The sequence below is a fragment of the Harmonia axyridis genome, chromosome 1 (assembly GCF_914767665.1).
Source record: "Harmonia axyridis chromosome 1, icHarAxyr1.1, whole genome shotgun sequence".
NCBI classification, from domain to species: domain Eukaryota; kingdom Metazoa; phylum Arthropoda; class Insecta; order Coleoptera; family Coccinellidae; genus Harmonia; species Harmonia axyridis.
Genome location: NC_059501.1, coordinates 35,103,833 through 35,124,240, shown reverse-complemented (window position 1 = coordinate 35,124,240; position 20,408 = coordinate 35,103,833). Strand labels below are relative to the sequence as shown.

Genomic DNA, 20,408 nt, shown 5'->3' with positions numbered 1-20,408 from the left:
GGCGCTTCCGGTTATATAAGAATTAAAAAAATTTTTTTCAAAACAAACTTTTTCTTCATTTTATGTCTCAGATATTATCGAGATTTCCATTCTCAATTACTCTTTGCTAAAATTATTGTGTTAGTCCTCATAGTTTTCAAAATATCAAGGAAAAACCGTAAAAAAGAGAGAATTTCCTTAGTCACAATTACCTGAATTATTTTTACTGTGAATATCCTATGCCTATGTCAATTCACTTTCTCAAACTAAAATGATGTTGGAACATCGTGCATATCTTGAATTTGAGAAATATCATCACAGGGTGCCAAAAATTGTAAACAAAATTTGATCATAACTTTCGATTTTCAAATCAGAACCCTATTTTTTTGTGATTTCGCTGGATTCTACGGTAAAAAATAAGGGTAGTGTCCAAACGTGATTATGCTCTCAAATTCAATAATTCAAGAGTTATTTGAGATTTTATGAATTTATGTTATACGTAGGGTCAATTTTATTCGAACTGTTTCCAGACAGACTAGCAATAATACTCTATGACCATAGAAATTTAAATATCTAATTACTTTACATGTGACAGGTATTTTCATTATCAAAGCTTCACTAATTTGATTTCACGAATTGAATTTCCGATATTCAAATGACAAAATTCTGGATATACTTTTCTCTAATTATGTGGCAAGAAAACTGTTCTACCAACCAACATTTTTCAATGCAAAAATCACTAATAGATATTTATGGAAATTTCCGTCAATTTCAATAAAAAGGCAGTGAATTCGGGAACATAATGTTTAAAACTCGTACAGAAGGCTCATTCTACCACTCGGTCATTTTGAACTCTTGGAAGAATAACAATAAGTTCTGCACTTGTATTATAAATATCTTATTCCATATTCACGATGAATGCATTAGAATTATTGGTAGAACTCATCAAATTTTGAATCAGAAATTTCCTCATCTTCTTGAAAGGATGTTGCATACTTCATGAATATCCATTATACTGGATGGAGTACCTACCTAGAAGAAAAAAACCTCTACCTACCAAATGAAATAAAATCATGCAGGACTCCTGTGTGCCAATTCTATTGATATGAAAAAGCGGTAGAATACATTTTATGAATTCAGGAAAAAATCAGCGTGGTGATGAAAAGGGAGTAACAGAAAGTTTGAAACATCCTTCCGAATTATCTTCTCGTCAATTGGTGATAAATGTGGATATTTCTGATTGAATGCTCGACAAGTTCTCGAAACAATTCTTGTACATTCACCGTGGATATGGAATAGATCCAGAATTTCATTATTTGAATAACGGGGATTCATATCGTCAAATTATAATCTACTAGATTCAATAATGAGTACACCTGTCACTTTGAAATAATTGAATATTTGAAACGCACTCTAGAAACAGATTGAATGAAATTGACCCTACGTATAACATAAATTCATAAAATCTGGAATAACTCTTGAATTATTGAATTTGAGAGCATAATCATGTTTGAACACTACCCTTATTTTTACCGTAGAATTCAACGAAATCACAAAAAAAATAGGTTTCTGATTTGAAAATCGAAAGTTATGATCAAATTTTGTTCACAATTTTTGGCACAATATTTGAAACACCCTGTGATGATATTTTTCAAATTCAAGATATGCACGATATTCCAACATCATTCTAGTTTGTGAAAGTGAATTGAGTATACGCATAGGATATTCACAGTGAAAATAATTCACGTGATAGTGACTATGGAAATTCTCTCTTTTTTACGGTTTTTTCTTAATATTTTGAAAACTATGAGAACTAACGCAATAATATTAGCAGACAGTAATTGAAAATAGAAATCAAATATTTTCATGTGAAGTGAAAGATGAACGGGAGGATGATTGGAGATTGGAAATTGAGGGAGAGGAAGTTGAAAAGGTGGAATGTTTCAGATATTTAGGAGTGAACATAGAAAATACGGGAAGCCAAGAAAGGGAGATTAACGAGAGAATTGAAAAAGCCGGAAGATTATACCACGCAATTAATAAGAAATTCCTAAGAAGAACTGAAGTCGAAGAGAAAACTAAAATGACCGTGTTCAAGTCGATATTCAGACCGGTTCTATCGTACGGATGTGAAACTTGGAACACAACAAAGAGAATGAGGAGTAAACTACAGGCAGTGGAAATGAAATTTTTGAGAGGAATGAAGGGGGTTACAAGGATGGACAGAAGGAGAAATGAGGACATAAGGACATTGGGGATAAAATCATTGGAAAGGTTTGTGGGTGAGAGGCAGTTGGGATGGTGGGGACACTTACATCGTATGGAAGAGGAGAGACCAATCAAACAAATATGGGAGGCAAAAGTCGAGAAAAAGGCAAAAAGGGGAAGACCGCAACAAACATGGGAGGATATGATAGAAGAGGAAATAAAAAAGAGAGGGAAAAGCGTCAGGGAAGCTGAGATGATGACATCAAATAGGACAGAATGGAAGAAATTTATTGAATCAAATTAGAATTATTTTAAGTTATTGTTAAGATAGAAAATGTAGATAATGAAACCCATACACCGAAAGGTAACAAATGGGATAAAGATTATATATATATATATATTTTCATGTGAGCAAGGGCGAAATGGTGTGTTCTAGGAAAGAAGTCATATAGAATTCTACCCTAGAATCAGCATAGGATACCGAGTGAATCGTCTAAAATCAGCTAACAATACAAGGTTTCCGAAAAAAATCTTTCATTTCCTAGAGGGATACCCAGTGAAGGATCTACCGGCATAGTGACGGGGTCCAAGGGGCGGAGCCCCTTCGGCGAGCAGAGCGAGTATATATAATATAATGCAAAATGCTATTCTTTTAGGTACAACAAGAATGGTAAGAAATTCCTAGGAGGCGATGGAAAGGCTCCAAGGATCGAGTGGACAAGGATATGAGTGTCGTCTCGGATGCGAGAAGCTACGAGCACCGGACACGACCGAGCTCTATCCTTCTGATATTTTAAATATCCAGGGCTGAGTGAACGAGAAAGCCGACTGCGAAAGTAGTTTTCCCTCTACGGCCCACGCTAACGCTGATAGGCTAAAGTCAGGGATATTCTTCTATTCAATAATTGGCAATTAACACACACATTTACTAAGCATATATTTTGTGTAGCGCCCAGGTCCCTTGACTCTTTCTCGATGGCCCAGTTGCATTCGAGGTTATGTCCTCCTCATCAGGAGCGGATTAAGATCCACAAAAATAGTTAAAAGCCCAACAACAACAAAATAACTATGTTATGTTATAGCATAGAGAGGTACGCAAATTGATAGCGTATTCGACTGGTTGCACCAGTGCGAATTAATTCGAATTTTTGTAGTGCTAAATGACATGATTATAATTAGCTCGAATTAATTCGAACTGGTGTAGCCAGTCGAATACGCTATGAATTATTTGGCATAAATTTTATTATTTTTCTGTCGAGAACTTGAGTTGATGGTAAACAAGACTCTCAAAATGCAACTACCAATATGTGAGGTGAACTTTTTTGATCCGATTTAGTTTATTTTGCAATGATTGGAATCCTTTCATTTCAACTTCTATTCAAGTTGTGTCCCTGTACCCGTAGTAGTAAATCCTTGCGTACTTCACATCAGTGTCAATTAAGCCTTCTATACCTGCATGGTGCATGGTAATAATAATAATCTTCTTTATTCAGAAAGAGAATTACATAAGTAAAGTTTAGGTGGTTTTCCCACCTTTTGCCTCTTCTAGATGATTCTCAAAGTTGCTGTACTTTCACTTTTTCTGTCTTTGTTCTTAACGACACTATCTCTTATGCTTTTCTCGATGTTTTTATAATAAACATGCTGCAGGTTATCATCAGTAAAAGGGACGGACTTTTCGTTTAATCAAGAGAATTCATTTACCATCGCCAAAGAAGTTTTACTCAATAACATAGGCTAATTGTATATTTCACTCTTAATCATATTTAGTGAAACATTTCCGAAATAGATCGTATAGGTGATAGTTCTTCAGCTTCCTCGGAGGCTCAGTTAGATTTATATCAAATTATTGGGTATTCATTCACCTTTTTGTAGGCTTTTAGCAGCAGTTTTTTTTCTATGGGTATTCTTTCCATTTTCTTCCTACTTAGCATCTCATATTCTTCTCGTAATGCATTACATATCTTCACGGCTAAGTGGTTTCTGTTCCCAGTTCTGTTGTTGTCATTTTAAATAAAGAAATAATGAATTTATCAGCATTTATTAGAAACTGTACGTATGGTAGAAACTGTTAGGAGTAAGCTCTCTTTGTGTTCATGAAAATACATAATACAGGTTAGTATAAACAAAGATGTCAAGGTAAGAATGTTTCCTTTCCTGGAATATTTCCTCAAGATAATATTCCGTACTAGATAGCTACTGAATGAAACGCTCCGAACGCAATTTTTGTGTCCTGTTCTCTGGCCAATTGTCTTGTTCTCCTTATAACAAAGATTTCCTTCGATAAACTAAACCTAATTCATTTAAGTGATGATTGAACTTGAGGTCTGATTGAAGTAGGACCCCTAGGAACTTGGGGCAAGTGATTTGGTTGCAAAATAAATAGTTTGCGTCTTCTCAGAATTCATTTTCATCATATTCACACACTAAACCACTCTTGAGCTTTCATCAAAGTGATTCCTCCAGTTGTTAGTCACCACCATTAACATCAACAAAGCTGTTTTCGTCAACAATTATAACTTTCAAAATTCCTGATTGTTTTTTTCGGGAAGGTCATTGACATATATCAGAAACAATATGGTTCACGTGATGGACCCTTGTGGAACGCCACTTGTAACAACTCCCAATCTAAATTGTCTGCTTCAATTTGCAATCGTCGTCCATCAAATAGATGGTAAATTGGTCATGTTCCACTCCCCCCCACTCCATAATATTCTAACTTCCTTCTGAGCTTGAAGATTCTGAAAGGATTCACAGAGGCCTAGTATAACATCATAACTTTAGACTCACCAAAATTTTCAAATAAAATATTGGGTCCAAATTTAAATAAATGTATTGAAAGAAAATGTTTTTTTTTAGGAAATTTATTACGACAATTTCCTAGAACAGTAGAACTAGATCAAAAGAAGCTTCAGTTGACATTGACACTGTGCTTTCATCGTGAACGCACATAGACGACCTTTGTTTTGAAAACAATAAAACATGAAATACTCAGTGCAGACCTTGGCGAATGCACTATCTCAATCAGTTTTGCCAACATACATCACATTGTGACACGGAATAAATGTTTCATTATTCTATTCAGATCGTGTTAAAATCTACACCGTCATTAAGTGGATATTGCATCAAAAATTTCATTTAAGAATAGCCTTGATAAGGTTCCATTTCTTAACCATGAATCCACGTATTAATGAAAATGAATAGATCATTTAAAAAATGATTATTCATAACCATCTGAATTCGGAGTATCCTGCTCTTAAACAATGCTTGTTTGTTTAGATTTTAGGCAAGCTATAATTTTCGCATAAATTTAACAGGTAGCTAATTACCTAACGCACGTTCATCGACCAAGAACGCTCTCAGTGAATAACTTTCAGATTTTGGTTCGTTGATTGAGAACACTCAGAATTTACGGAATTACGAAAATGTTGTTATATAGATATGAATTGAATGAACTCTTATGAAAATAAGATATTGCCGAATACTGAATTGCATATAACTCAACGATTAATTTTTTCAATCCATAGATTAACATACGATACTTATTTTGTGATGAAATATCAACTGCTCCTCGGTTTGGAAGTATTTGATGCTTTCAGAGATCACACTGTATCTAGGATTTTTTCCTAGATACAATGCTCGTGGTGATGCAGACATTGATAAGGAGATAGAGAATGCTGATTAATATGTAATGCTTCATTTAATATGATTTGAGATCAAAATCAGAGTGCAAAACCTTCTTCGTTCTTCATTTGAGGTAACAACTAATAATTCTGCTGGAAATATTTGTTCAGGTTTTCAAAAAATACCTAAAGCTTCCAGCAATCGAACTACATAAATAAGGATAGAGGACATTCCGGATTGGTTAAATTTTTGGGTACATTTCAAACGCGATCATGAAGACGAAAGTTTATCAAATAAAGATAAATTTCAATATCTCCTTCAAGAAAAAATTATAGTCCAGCCAGAGCACGACAGATAGTTGACAGTTACCCCAAACAGGTGCAAACTACTCCACCGCTATAAATAATTTGAAAACTAAATTTGACCGAGATGATTCATTAGTAGAAGTGTATGCAGGGCCGTCGCTAGAGTGGAGGCAGCGTAGGCGATCGACTAGGGCGGCAAAATTCAAATTTCATGCTTGATCAACAAAAACATGTGTACAAAGTTGAATCGGGACAGCAACAACAGGAAGGAATACCGAAGAATTTAATTAACATCAAAATCATGTGCATTTTACTCATAAATATCGAAATGTCGCGTAATCCCCTCATAGTGCTGTTTACGAGTTATTGATGCTCAAAAAACACATGCACTCATCAGCCTTGTCGGCGTTCGCTTTGCTAAACGTTACCGAATTTTATTGCCACTTGGGGAGGCTTCTGGATTATTTTTCTTTCCAATTCTCCGATCAGAATGTTGATTCTTCTAAATGGAATGCAAAATATACGAGGAACGATTTCATTTCACTATTTACAACTTATCCTTTTTAAGAAATATAAGAATTTCATTATTTCGTACCGCATTCCATTAACTGATCATTTTTTCATTTTTTATATCGAATTAACTAGTGTTGGGCGTATGCGCATTCGATTTTAAAATAATGGTTCACCCGCATCCGATTGTTTTACTCGATAATCTTGAAAAAAACAAAATGTTTACACTTTTATAGAGTCAAAACTGAGCAGAAGAACCCTGAACCACAGGGCACGCTCTAGAGGGAAGGCGGCATTATCTACTTTTTCCGAGAAATCTGGGCTACTGGAAAAATGAATTAAATATTTATTTTTAATTTCAACGAATTCCACAAATTATTTTTTTATCAAATTCTCTAATCTCCAACATCTTTGCATCGAAATTGCCTGCAAGATCTATTCGAATTCAAAAAACGATTCATCCGGTTGTTTCATTCAATCATATCAAAGAAAAATCGAAATGTTCGAGTGTTTTAGGAAGCCGAAACTCAGCAGAAGAATATGAAACCTAATTCATTTCATATATTTCATCATTCATCCATAAGAATTCATTTGAGCACGTTTATTGTTTATTACATTTCCCTTTCCTGAATAATTTGTTCGATTTAAATTTGAATCCATAAGAACACTAGAAAAACATTTTTTCTTTCCTGAAATACTTTTCATTAAAAAGTGTGGAATTTTTTACACTACATCTATGAATACAACTTCATCAATCCCACCAAATCCACCACGCTCTTTTGCTTAGTACAAAACCCCAAACCTGCAAAAATGCAGACTTGTATATTTTTGCCAGGGCGGCAGGAACACTAGAGCGGGCCCTGGAGCCGATTATCAAATATTAATTTTCAACATTCTGCAGATGAACTGAACAGTAGTAGGAAAGAGTTTGAATCAGATTGAACCCTAAAATTTAATTCGAATCGCCATTGAAAATCAAGATTTTGACATATGAAATATTGAATACGCGGATAGATCGTTTTTATTTAATCCGAAGCTAATTTTCGTTCGTAAGCAGTTCTTTGATATTCATTTCTACTAAAGGAAAACGTATGGGAACTAACATTCAAAAAACTTTTCTTTGCCTCTTGCACATGCAATTGAGGTAGGTATATTTCTAAAAGAAAAGAAAAATTACATAGCAATGAGAAACTTCCAATTGTTCGTATAATGTTGAAGACAATCGATTGCAACAAGAATGGATCGATGAATCTGTTCGTTTAATTATACCGACAGGAAGAGAAATCGTAGAATCAAGACTCAAGGAAGCGGTAGAAGAGATAATCATCGTATTGATAAATTTGTTATTTCGAAAAAAAGTGAATCAACAAAATCGATCATGAACACGAACGTGGTAGATTAGTGAAGCAAAGTTGTCGTTTCAAGGAATGAAACATATCTTTATCTGAATTGATGTTGTCTTTACATAATTATATATGAACACCAAGATGGTAAGAGAAATATTTGATCAGCGATATTTGATTTGTAAAGAAATTATATAAAGTTGTCAATCCAAAACATTTAATGCGAATACATAATCTGATTAATTAAGAACTGATAATGGGTTATTCAGAAAGACCGCAAAGGGATTGTTGAGATTCTTTTAGACAACACAACTGGTCTTCTGTACTCACGCCGAAATAATAGCGTCATTTGAACTGTGATTATGAAGCAGCAATACCTTGTCCGTTTTCTAACAACATTTTATTACCTAGAAATTCCAGAAATTCTGGGCTCTAAGGCCAAAAGGCTCAGAATTCTCTAATTCTAGCTCTTCTTGGTTTCATTGAATTTAGATTTACTTTTTCTCTTCTGAATATTTATTATGACATCGATTCATCCTATCTTCAGAATTCTCCTCCAGCGCAACACCTAGAATGCCTTCTAATATTCTACTATTCTTTTCGATCTTAATTATTGCAATCCAAAAAATATACGCCTTAACTGCAGCATATATCTACATTTCTCAACAATTTCAGGTTCTTTAAAAAAAAATAAATTTGAATCCGGGAAGGATCTCTAATCCAAAACACTGAATACTTAGAATTTTCTGAGTAGTTTCGGACTTGAAATTACGTGATTGAGTCCATTATTGGGCAAATATGACTATGGGCGGGTATTATATATATATATATATATCGGGTGTCCCAAGGTGAGTGGCCTATTAGATTATTATGGAAACTATTGATGGTAAAGATTTCAAATTTTGTGGATGGATATTTGGCCATGTAAGGTACATTTTTGAAATAATTTCACATTTCCAGTGTTGCCGGATGTACGACAATTTGGCAACAACTTTGTTATTTTAAATGGGACATCCGGTATTTCTATTTTTTTATGATACTACATAAAATATTAAATCTATTCACTATTACTTTTCCATCCCTATCTTCAACGGTTTTTGAGTTATAAATTATTTTTCGAAATTTTAGATCAAATTGGCGTATTATGAAAATGACTCTAGTTCGCTCAATATTTGAGATTTAAGTCAGAAATTTTGCAAGTCGTTAGATATTGATCTGATATGTGTCATTGCTTTTGAATTATGGTTGTCAATAATACAGGACGGACCAAAAAAAATCATCATTTTCCAAGTTACAAAATTGTAAAAAAGTCTATTTTTTCAAATTAGACACCTAGTATATTTTTCAATTTTTGGAATCAGTACAACACACTCTACAATTTTTCTATTCACGTCCCTATACCTATCTCAACTGGATTCCGAGTTATATGCGTTTATTAGATTTTACATTGATTCAATAAGTTAATTTCTTTTGTATTGTTATTTTCTCTATGTCGTTCATAGATGGATAAATCAATGAATCAGTTCAATCCATAAGTGTCAAAATAAACAATTATTGCCTAACAGGTGTTTTGTTCCGAGGTTTTTCTATAAATAATGGCTCAAGAAAGATATACACATATAACGCATATAACTCGGACTCCAGTTGAGATAGGTATAGGGACGTGAATAGAAAAATTGTAGAGTGTGTTGTACTGATTCCAAAAATTGAAAAATATACTAGTTGTCTAATTTGAAAACAAAGACTTTTTTACAATTTTGTAACTTGGAAAATGATGATTTTTTTTGGTCCGTCCTGTATTATTGACAACCATAATTCAAAAGCAGTGACACAGATCAGATCAATATCTAACGACTTGCAAAATTTCTGACTTAAATCTCAAATATTGAGCGAACTAGAGTCATTTTCATAATACGCCAATTTGATCTAAAATTTCGAAAAATAATTAATAACTCAAAAACCGTTGAAGATAGGGATGGAAAAGTAATAATGAATAGATTTAATATTTTATGTAGTATCATAAAAAAAATAGAAATACCGGATGTCCCATTTAAATAACAAAGTTGTTGCCAAATTGTCGTACATCCGGCAACACTGGAAATGTGAAATTATTTCAAAAATGTACCTTACATGGCCAAATATCTATCCACAAAATTGGAAATCTTTACCATCAATGGTTTCCATAATAATCTAATAGGCCACTCACCTTGGGACACCCGATATATATATATATATATATGTTCGGAAAGTAAAAAAAAACGATAATTATATATCCTTCAATGTTTAAAACCCTAAATTTATTCGTTGACTCTCGGTTGAACTCAACCGACAGTCAGCCATCCTTTATAGTACTGGCCCTAGGTGTATCCAGTATCGGTCGAAGTCAAGCGTTTGGTCACTTTGGGGATTCAGTAAGCACTACGCATTTGAAAACATGAAATTATCATGACCTCAATATCTCACGTTTGATTATAACGATCAAACTTGAAATGCATAGTAAGTAAGAAGCTCCATGGAAATTTCGTCCTTTCAAACGTGGAATTCCCGGGATAAATTGCTTTCTATGATTCGATTTGAATGAAATTGGGTTGTTCCATAGGAAGTTTAACGGCGCGCATCGTGCAGGCTTAGTTCATTCATTAAGAGCGAATAATACTTACTTACTATACAGGGTGGCCACTTTTTCAATGGGATTGTATTGGTAACTTTTAAACCATAAGAGTTAGAAGGTCGGTCAAATGGAGAAAAAGTTGCATGCATAAAAGCATTATCAAGCAGTTCAAACAAATCGAAATTATCAGGGCCGATTATTGAGATATCATAAGAAAAGTAAATTCTGTCATTCTGATTTTTCTTTTTTTCCCACTTTATTTCAAATATTATAAAAAAATGTTACAGGAATTTTTATTCGACAGTAAATTGTTCTCAATTTGACGTAATCAGATTTCGTATCCAACGTTTCGTGGTCTCTGGGCCACCCTCAACCCCATTTTTTCAATACGGACCAGTATATTTTATGACACTTTTCGAAATAACTTTTAACGCTGAATTCAACGATGTATCATACGATGTCATTCAAAGTTGATTTTCAGGTGATTTTCACCCTTATCCAAATTTCTTTGGGTCGGATCTGTATTACATTCAGGTACCTTTAGTTTAATTAACAACATGCAATACATTTCGATGAGAAAATCAACTTACTCATCTTGAACTAAATGGAACATATCAGAATTAAATCAAGAAACAAGTAATAATTATTTACATATCTCAATTCATAACAATTAAACGAATTATCATTTAATGAAAGAAAAATCGAATGATTATTCGAAAGTAAATGAAAATGAATGAAGTAAGTGTTCGAAATGTCCACTATTTTGTAAAATGCACTTAACGGTTCTGGAACCCATACTTCTTATACATTTGCTTATTTCGTCTTCTTGAATACCTTCCAATACATTCTCAATCTTCTCGCGAGAAATCACTATTGTTGGATTTGTCATTTGTTCCATTGAAACAAATTACAGAATCGAACTTTATTTTGATATCATTACGATATAAGTTTTGCAAGGCTTGATATTCAAATTTAAAATCATTGTATTCGCGTCTCTTGACTATTTTATTAACAGCAGTTTTTGATAAATTGCATTCACTACAGATCCGACCCAAAGAAAATTAGATAAGGGTCAAAATCATCTGAAAATCAACTTTGAATGACATTGTATGATATATCGTTGAATTCAGCGTTAAAAGTTATTTCGAAAAGTGTCATAAAATATATAGGTCCGTATTGAAAAAAATGAGGTTGAAGGTGGCCCAGAGAGCACGAAACGTTGGATACGAAATCTGATTACGTCAAATTGAGAACAATTTACTGTCGAATAAAAAATTCCTTCAACATTTTTTGATAATATTCGAAATAAAGTGGGAAAAAAAGAATAATCAAAATGACAGAATTTACTTTTCTTATGATATCTCAATAACCGGCCCTGATAATCTCGATTTGTTTGAACTGCTTGATAATGCTTCTATGCATGCAACTTTTTCTCCATTTGACCGACCTTCTAACTCTTATGGTTTAAAAGTTACCAAAACAATCCCATTGGAATAGTGGCCACCCTGTATAAACATGATTGAAAATATTCGGTCTTGAGTTGGATCAAAAAGTTATACGTTATGCTCTTACCATTTGTATCAACAAATGGTAAGAGCATAACGTATAACTTTTTGTCACTATTTGAGCTATTTTGAGGCTCTAGTGTCTGTAAAAAACTTAATAATGTCGATTTTAATAAACCGATTAAAGAATTTTTATGTTTGTGTTCTTGTAATATACTTGTATAATAAATCGAAAGATGAATAACATTATCCAGAAGAAATTTCTATGAGTGCAATATACCGTTTGATTTACCCAGGTATATTGTGACAACAGAGAATAAAACACCAATGATTTTAACATGAAAAAATAATTGATTCACTTCTTTCTGATTAGTGCACTTAATATATCTGTGAGACAGATCAGACCAGTCGAGAGGGGGAAGGGAATATTTTCTCTTTGTCGGTGCTTTGGAAATAAGAATCTGAAATATAATGCTTCATTTCAACGAAAACAAGCCTACTTGCCGATAAGGCTCGTCTGCAAAATATATCCTATTTTGTTATGCTATCATAAAAATTATTTGGCTTTGTTGTAGAATCATATTAGGAATGAAACGATTACTCATCTCTTTTATCTTGTAAATTGAAATGACAGTTCTTTCATTTTATTACCCATGTGCCTATATAATAACAGATTTGCAGTTTCGTTCAATCCATTTCGTTTATTTTATGCCCTATAGTGTCATTTTGAAGAAAGAAGTGGTCCATTTCGAAGTGAAAATACAAGTAAATGAATGAGGACATTTTTTATTTTATTCGAATTACCATCAATAAAACATTTTGGGAAAACCTCATGCATACTCTTATTGCTCAGTGGATTTCAAATACACTGCGCAAAAGAATTAACGCACATTATGGAAATCTCAAATTTATTCTACAACTGAATGTGTTCTCAATGATAATTAATTTTATTAGAATTATGCATGCATATGTTATTCACTTTCAACGTTTTTCTTCAATACAGATGTTTTTTCCCAGCAGGAATAAAAAAAGAAGAGATTATCAGATTTTGAATGTATTGGCTCCATTCTGAAATCAGTTGTTCTCGATCAATTCTAGTGATCAATAGTTTTTCTTTCGTTTGATTTTCTACACTCGATCGCTATGCAACGCGAAACACGCAATTTGACCCAAGAGGAATGTGCCCAAGCGGAAGTTTTGCTAGAAGAAGGGTGGACATACACAAGAATTGCAGAAAAGTTTGGAGTTTCCCATACAAGTGTGTCCAGAATGTTGCAGCGATTCACGGAGACAGGTATAAATGTCCGAAGACCAAGACAGGGTAGACCACGGGTAACAACTGCCATTCAAGAACGTTACTTGAGAGTTTCTTTGTTGAGACAACGGTTTGCAATCGCTCGCCTCCTTCAAAATCAGCAGGAGCAAACTCATGGGGTGCAAATTAGCACTCAGACAATAAGAAATCGCCTCAGAGAATATGATTTAAGGCCTCGTGTCGCGGCAAGAGGCCCAGCTCTTACCCCAGTCCATCGAAAGGCGCATTTGGATTTTGCGAGAGAGCATATCCATTGGAAAGAGGCTGATTTGGAAAGAGGCTGATTGGGAAAGAGTTCTCTTCACAGATGAGTCTAGATTCTGCCTCTACCATTTTGATCGACGTTCCCTTGTATACAGATGTCCACATGAAATATAAGCTCAGTGCACTCTATCCCAATCAGCCTCTTCCCAATGGATATGCTCTCTCGCAAAATCCAAACGCGCCCTTCGATGGGCTGGGGTAAGAGCTGGGCCTCTTGCCGCGACACGAGGCCTTAAATCATATTCTCTGAGGCGATTTCTTATTGTCTGAATGCTAATTTGCACCCCATGAGTTTGCTCAAGCTGATTTCGAAGGAGGCGAGCGGTTGCAAACCATTGTCTCAACGAATAAACTCTCAAGTAACGTTCTTGAATGGCAGTTGTTACCCTGTCCTGGTCTTCGGACATTCATACCTGTCTCCCTGAATCGCTGCAACATTCTGGACACACTTGTATGGGAAACTCCAAACCTTTCTGCAATTCTTGTGTATGTCCACCCTTCTTCTAGCCAAACTTCCGCTTGGGCACATTCCTCTTGGGTCAAATTGCGTGTTTCGCGTTGCATAGCGATCGAGTGTAGAAAATCAAACGAAAGAAAAACTATTGATCACTAGAATTGATCGAGAACAACTGATTTCAGAATGGAGCCAATACATTCAAAATCTGATAATCTCATCTTTTTTTATTCCTGCTGGGAAAAAACATCTGTATTGAAGAAAAACGTTGAAAGTGGATAACATATGCATGCATAATTCTGATAAAAATAATTATCATTGAGAACACCTTCAGTTGTGGAATAAATTTAGATTTCCATAATGTGCGTTAATTCTTTTGCGCAGTGTATAATAATCCAATATTGAATTTAACTTATTATTATTTCATTATTTCCCTTTTCTTCCAGATTCACAATACTTCATAACCAATCCTTCATTTGAGAAGTTGAACAATTCCTCGCTGTACCGACTGATTCTTCCTGTGCCTTCAACTGGACAAAACATAACAGTGTATTTGTTGCAAAATGATAAAGTTTTGGCCAACAATTTCGTAGTCTTAGAAACCTATACAAATAGATCCAATGTTTTAAACCATAATGAAAATGACACCAACTGCCACTATAAAGGGGAAAATGCTGCAGTAAGCACTTGCGAAGGAATAGTAAGTATTCATAATAATAATATTTATCACAGATTTCGTTAAGTGATTAAAATGATTTCGAAAATGATATCTTAAAAAGGTAGTATATGAATATGAGCTTAAACAATAGAATAGGTAGGTATACGTGAATATCAAGAAAAAATCCGGAATTTAAAGATTGAACAAAATAATTAATTAAAAAAATTGTGAGAGATAAGAGTAAGAAATGTTTATTCACAAATAAACAGATATTGTCTCAAATTAGTCAGAAATACAAAGATTTCGAGTTTTTACTATTTATGAATTGTTGTGTATTAATGTAACTTTTTTCAATGGATTAGCTGCAAATCGAGATAAAAGTACGGAATTATATTTTATCACTTTTGTAAAAACTCACTGTGCTCTTAGATGCTCACAAATGTGAATAGGATAACTGTCCGGTGATTCAATGATTAATTTCTAAAATTTCTAAAAAGTATAATTTCAGACTTTATCATTTCTTCTTGTTTTTCTTGTTTTTCCATTATATAATTTTCTGCATACTTATGTGAAACACAACTCATTATTTGAAAAAGATTTCCTTATTATATAGTATGTTTCTAAATTTAAGGTACAAACGAAAATGAGAGATTCCTTTATAATTTTAAGAAAAAAAGTCTTCAAAACATAATTTAATTCTAACTATTGAACATTTTCTTGTCGCATATCCACAATTTAGAAAATTCGTAATGAGTTGAACCTCGATAATAACTTGGAGGACATACTGAAGTATGAGCCTGAGTATGAAAGAATGGTACTAAAATTTCTTGCTCAAACACATTCATTGAAAACAATTTAATTCACTTATCCCTATATTAACTTATGAGTGTTGAACTATATTGAATCTTGTACATACAAAATTTCGCGTTATATCCACATGATAATTTATTTATTCTGTTCATGTGTTTGTTTATTCTTTAGATATTTATATTACTATTTATCGGTATTTTATATAATCTTTTATTAATATATGTGTATATGTATGTATGTATAAATGTTTAAATATGTATATGTTTATATTATATTTAAGTTATTCATTTTAATAATATTTGCCTCGATTATTTCTATACAGTTTATGGTTTTATCTATACTCCCATGATTTTATTTAAATTAATGTTGTTTCATATGTATTCTGTGGTTCCTGTTTTTCTGGAATATGGCTAATGACTTTAGCAGTCGACGCCAAAAAACTTATTTAAAAAAAACATAAAACCGCAAACACCTTGTTTTCGGGATACAGGTTGTTTTTTGAGTTCTAATTGTTGTTATGATTATCCGAGTTCATAGAATCTTTATTGATCATTGTTACAAATAGAAAGAAAAGCAACAAAACCAATAATTAATTTGTCAAAGTTTACTCATTGGATTTATGATAATTTGGATTTTCCTGAGTATTTTCTCGAAATCGTTGACAGATATGATGAAATTATAAATCAAAAAGTTCAAAGCTTCTTTTTATATTTTTTAAACTACCAGTGGTCCACCAGAACAAGTTCAGGAGGAAAAATTCGGACACTGTTTCAGAAAAAATTTTACCCTGTAGGTTTTTAATCGAAATTGGTATATCACTTGTTAGATAGTTATTTGAACTGGTTCCTACATCTATGCGGTTGCTTGTTTCCGATGTTTCGGCAAGCATTCGCCTACCGTCTTCATGGCACGTTTGATTGAGGTTTTCTTATATTTTCTGACCTCTTGGTATAATGCTGGCCCATACCGAATTTCTAATTGTTATCTTGATATTGATGATGGACTATATGTTCGATAGTTATTTGAGCTGTTTTCATCATCTATGAGGTTGGTTATATATAACTTGATGTAAACTCTGTTTGCCAAATTTCAATTTAAAAAATTAAAAAACAAAAAAAAAGTGTTAGCGTGCTCTTATTTTCAGGCCCTTTTTTCTTCAAATTATTAGGGGAATCTCTAATTTTTGTTTGTACCTAATTTAGAAACAGCCTGTAGTGTTATAAAACCACTCCTTTTGTTCAATACAAAATTTCTGGTGAAGTTCCACATACTGATTGATAAACGCCATATCAATTAAATTTATTTAGTTTAGCATAAGTATATTGTAAGTAAGCATGATTGTTTCATCTTAAGAATCAAAAAATCATTTTCAATAAATTAGAAAAGGATTATTGCCCGAATCACTTCAAAACGAAATTTAAAAACCCGTACATCCAAAGATTGACACCAGCTTCGAATTGCAATAGTTTCAATGTGATATTATTAGAAAATACTTGTTATTCTGTAATCTTAGTGAAAAAAATGTTTCTCGAATGTCATCCTAGCCCAAGAATATTCATCCAAATTATACAAATCATATTACATATTACTGCTTCTTTTTCAGAGGGGTGTTATCCACAACGACAATAAATTCTACCTCATTCAACCACTACCTGCCAGATTAAAAAATGAAACTCATTATCCACACATCCTAATTGAAAAGCATAGTGATGAAGTGGAACCGAAGAATTCAAGTAACTACGAATGCTCTCATAGTAAGATTCATGGATATACCAAAGAAACCTCAGCGAAAAAGCCAAACATACATAAAGCAATTCGACGAAAGAGAGAGAATTTTCCACCAGGAGCCCCAGTTTTTGTTGAAACTGCTGTTTTCGTCGATCGAGATCTGTTCGATCATATGAGAAATAACTTTCCAGTTGATACAGAGAGGGAACTTATACGTTTTGTTCTCGCAATGGTAAATGCGGTGAGTGAGAATAATTGAACCTAATACATACAACTGAAAGTAGTTATTGAGAGATAGTATATCAAATCATTGTTAATTACCTGATCACATAACGAAATGATGCAGGTACGCAAGTATCCTTCTCAGTTACACTATATCGGGTGTCCCAAACTCGATGGCCTATTAGACGTTTCTGGAAAACTAATCATAATTTTGAGCTGAAAATTTGCATATTGGGGTTTGAGACAATGATCTTTCTCCCTAAAATATTTTCAGATCTCTACAACTTCCGGTTATACCGGAAACAGACTACTACTTCCTTATTTCAAATGGCACACCCAGTATATTATTGCATCATTTGATAGCTTTTTTGATGGCAATTTCGGCAATATGCCATAACTTGGGTAAAAATTCAACGGTTCATGAGTTATTGGGATTCTTATGAAAAAAAAGGTGTCGATGAGGACTCACATTTTTTTGAATATTTCAGCAGAAAAAGTCTTTTTCGAAAAAAATTTGTTTTGTTTCGTTTACGCAAATACGTAGTATTATAAGACTGTTTTCGGCTTGGACCAAAAATGTACAGGGTGTTTATAAGAGGATCATGAACTTGGACAACTCGAATTCATCAAAACTCAAGATATTCAAATTAGAACCTATATTTTTTATTATTTCAGTCGATTCTACGTACAAAAAAAGTGGGGGTTACTTCAGCAAACCCTATACCTGAAATGAATACTTCAAGAGTTATCGGGGAAGAACTTCAAATGAGGAAAAACCGCTATTTATAACTGGGGGAATAACTGTCTGTTACTTCCGTAAAACACAGAAGGAAAATAAAATTCGATGTTTCCATAATTAAATTTGACATATCAAGAATTGTAATGAATTATTCGTAATTGAAAATTGTATTGGTTTATGGATTTCTCAACAATACCAACGAAAAATTAATTAAAATTCATGAAATGTAAAATTTAGTTATCCAAACATCGAATTTTATTTTCTTTCTGTGTTTTACGGAAGTAACAGACAGTTATTCCCTCAGTTATAAATAGCGGTTTTTCCTCATTTGAAGTTCTTCCCCGATAACTCTTGAAGTATTCGTTTTAGGTATAGGGTTTGCTGAAGTAACCCCCACTATTTTTGTACGTAGAATCGACTGAAATAATAAAAAGTATAGGTTCTAATTTGAAAATCTCGAGTTTTGATGAATTTGAGTTGTCCAAGTTCATGATCCTCTTATAAACACCCTGTACATTTTTGGTCCAAGCCGAAAACAGTCTTATAATACTACGTATTTGCGTAAACGAAACAAAACAAATTTTTTTCGAAAAAGACTTTTTCTGCTGAAATATTCAAAAAAATGTGAGTCCTCATCGCCACCTTTTTTTTCATAAGAACCCCAATAACTCATGAACCGTTGAATTTTTACCCAAGGTATGGCATATTGCCGAAATTGCCATCAAAAAAGCTATCTAATGATGCAATAATATACTGGGTGTGCCATTTGAAATAAGGAAGTAGTAGTCTGTTTCCGGTATAACTGGAAGTTGTAGAGATCTGAAAATATTTTAGGGAGAAAGATCATTGTCTCAAACCCCAATATGCAAATTTTCAGCTCAAAATTATGATTAGTTTTCCAGAAACGTCTAATAGGCCATCGAGTTTGGGACACCCGATATACTAACTGACAAAGAAACTGCAACACCCCAGAAGGAGCTGTCTAAATCTCAATTTATTTTTTTTTGTAAAACATAGATAGTATAGCAAGGAGAAAATGATTGAATTTGTAGAAAAAAAATCGTGAAAGATTTTTCATGTAAACAATTTCTGTTACTTGAATATTGTAGTCGTTTTTTGCTGTACGAGGACATCCAAAGTTGATGTTTAGTTGTTGTTAAAATGCCTTGAGCACGTGTACGCGGAATTTATCGCCAGCAAAGTGAATTTGAATGAGGTCGAATCCTTGGTCTACGGAAGACGGGATTGTCATTTCGAAAAATCACTAACCGCACGAAGAGAAATCCAACTACTGTTATGAGATGTTGTCAAGCGTGGTTTGATAATGCCCAAAATTGAAGAAGAGTAGACACCGGACGTCGAAGGGCACATCAAATGCAGTTCAAGATCGACGTCTAAGACTTACGGTCATTAGAGACCGATTTGCGACAACTCGATCTTTGGCTGATGAGTGATTAAGAGAACAAGGACATCCTGTAACTGTCCGAACGGTTTACCGCTGGATAAGGTCTTTTGGACTGCAGCATTATCCACCCCATCTTGTGTTACCTATGACGGTTGAGCATCGCCGGCAACGATTACAGTGGTGCAGAGAATGTCAACATTGGAATGTGGAATGACATTATGTCGTCTTTTCTGATCAATCTCGATTCTCCTTGGGTGCACATGATGGCCGAAGAAGGGTTAGACGACGTTGGGGAGAATGTCGTGAACCTCAGTTTGACGCTGAGCGTCATGTACACCGGACAGTAGGCGTTATGGTATGGGGTGCTATTTCACATGCCAGTAGGTCACCTTTAGTCTTTATTCCAGGTAACATGACAGCGCTGCGTTACCTTCAGTAAATAGTGGAGCCTCATATTCTCCCTTACCTTGACCGGATCGAGAATCCAATATTTCAGAAAGATAATGCCCGACCTGATGTTGCCAGAGTTAGTTTAGACTTTTTCGAAGAGTCCTATGTGAATATTTTGCCATGGCCGCCCAGATCCCCCGATCTTTCGCCTATAGAGCATGTTTGGGACATCATTGATAGAAGGCTTGGAAATTTTCCCCAGCCCCCACGGACTTTGGCGGTTCTGAGACATGATGAAGTACAGGTAGCTTGGGATCGTATCCCTCAAGAAGAAATCG

General features: G+C 33.9%; 1 protein-coding gene across 2 annotated transcripts in view; it reads left to right on the top strand.

Annotated features, from left to right (window-relative positions):
• LOC123685666 (A disintegrin and metalloproteinase with thrombospondin motifs adt-1-like) overlaps positions 1-20,408 on the top strand; it is a 73,867-nt gene that overhangs the window by 38,334 nt on the left and 15,125 nt on the right. For both annotated transcript variants that reach the window (XM_045625464.1, XM_045625455.1), the window contains 2 exons: positions 14,565-14,818; positions 17,190-17,555. In XM_045625464.1, coding sequence (XP_045481420.1) covers positions 14,565-14,818; positions 17,190-17,555 — 620 coding nt within the window. The remainder of the gene's footprint in view (positions 1-14,564; positions 14,819-17,189; positions 17,556-20,408) is intronic.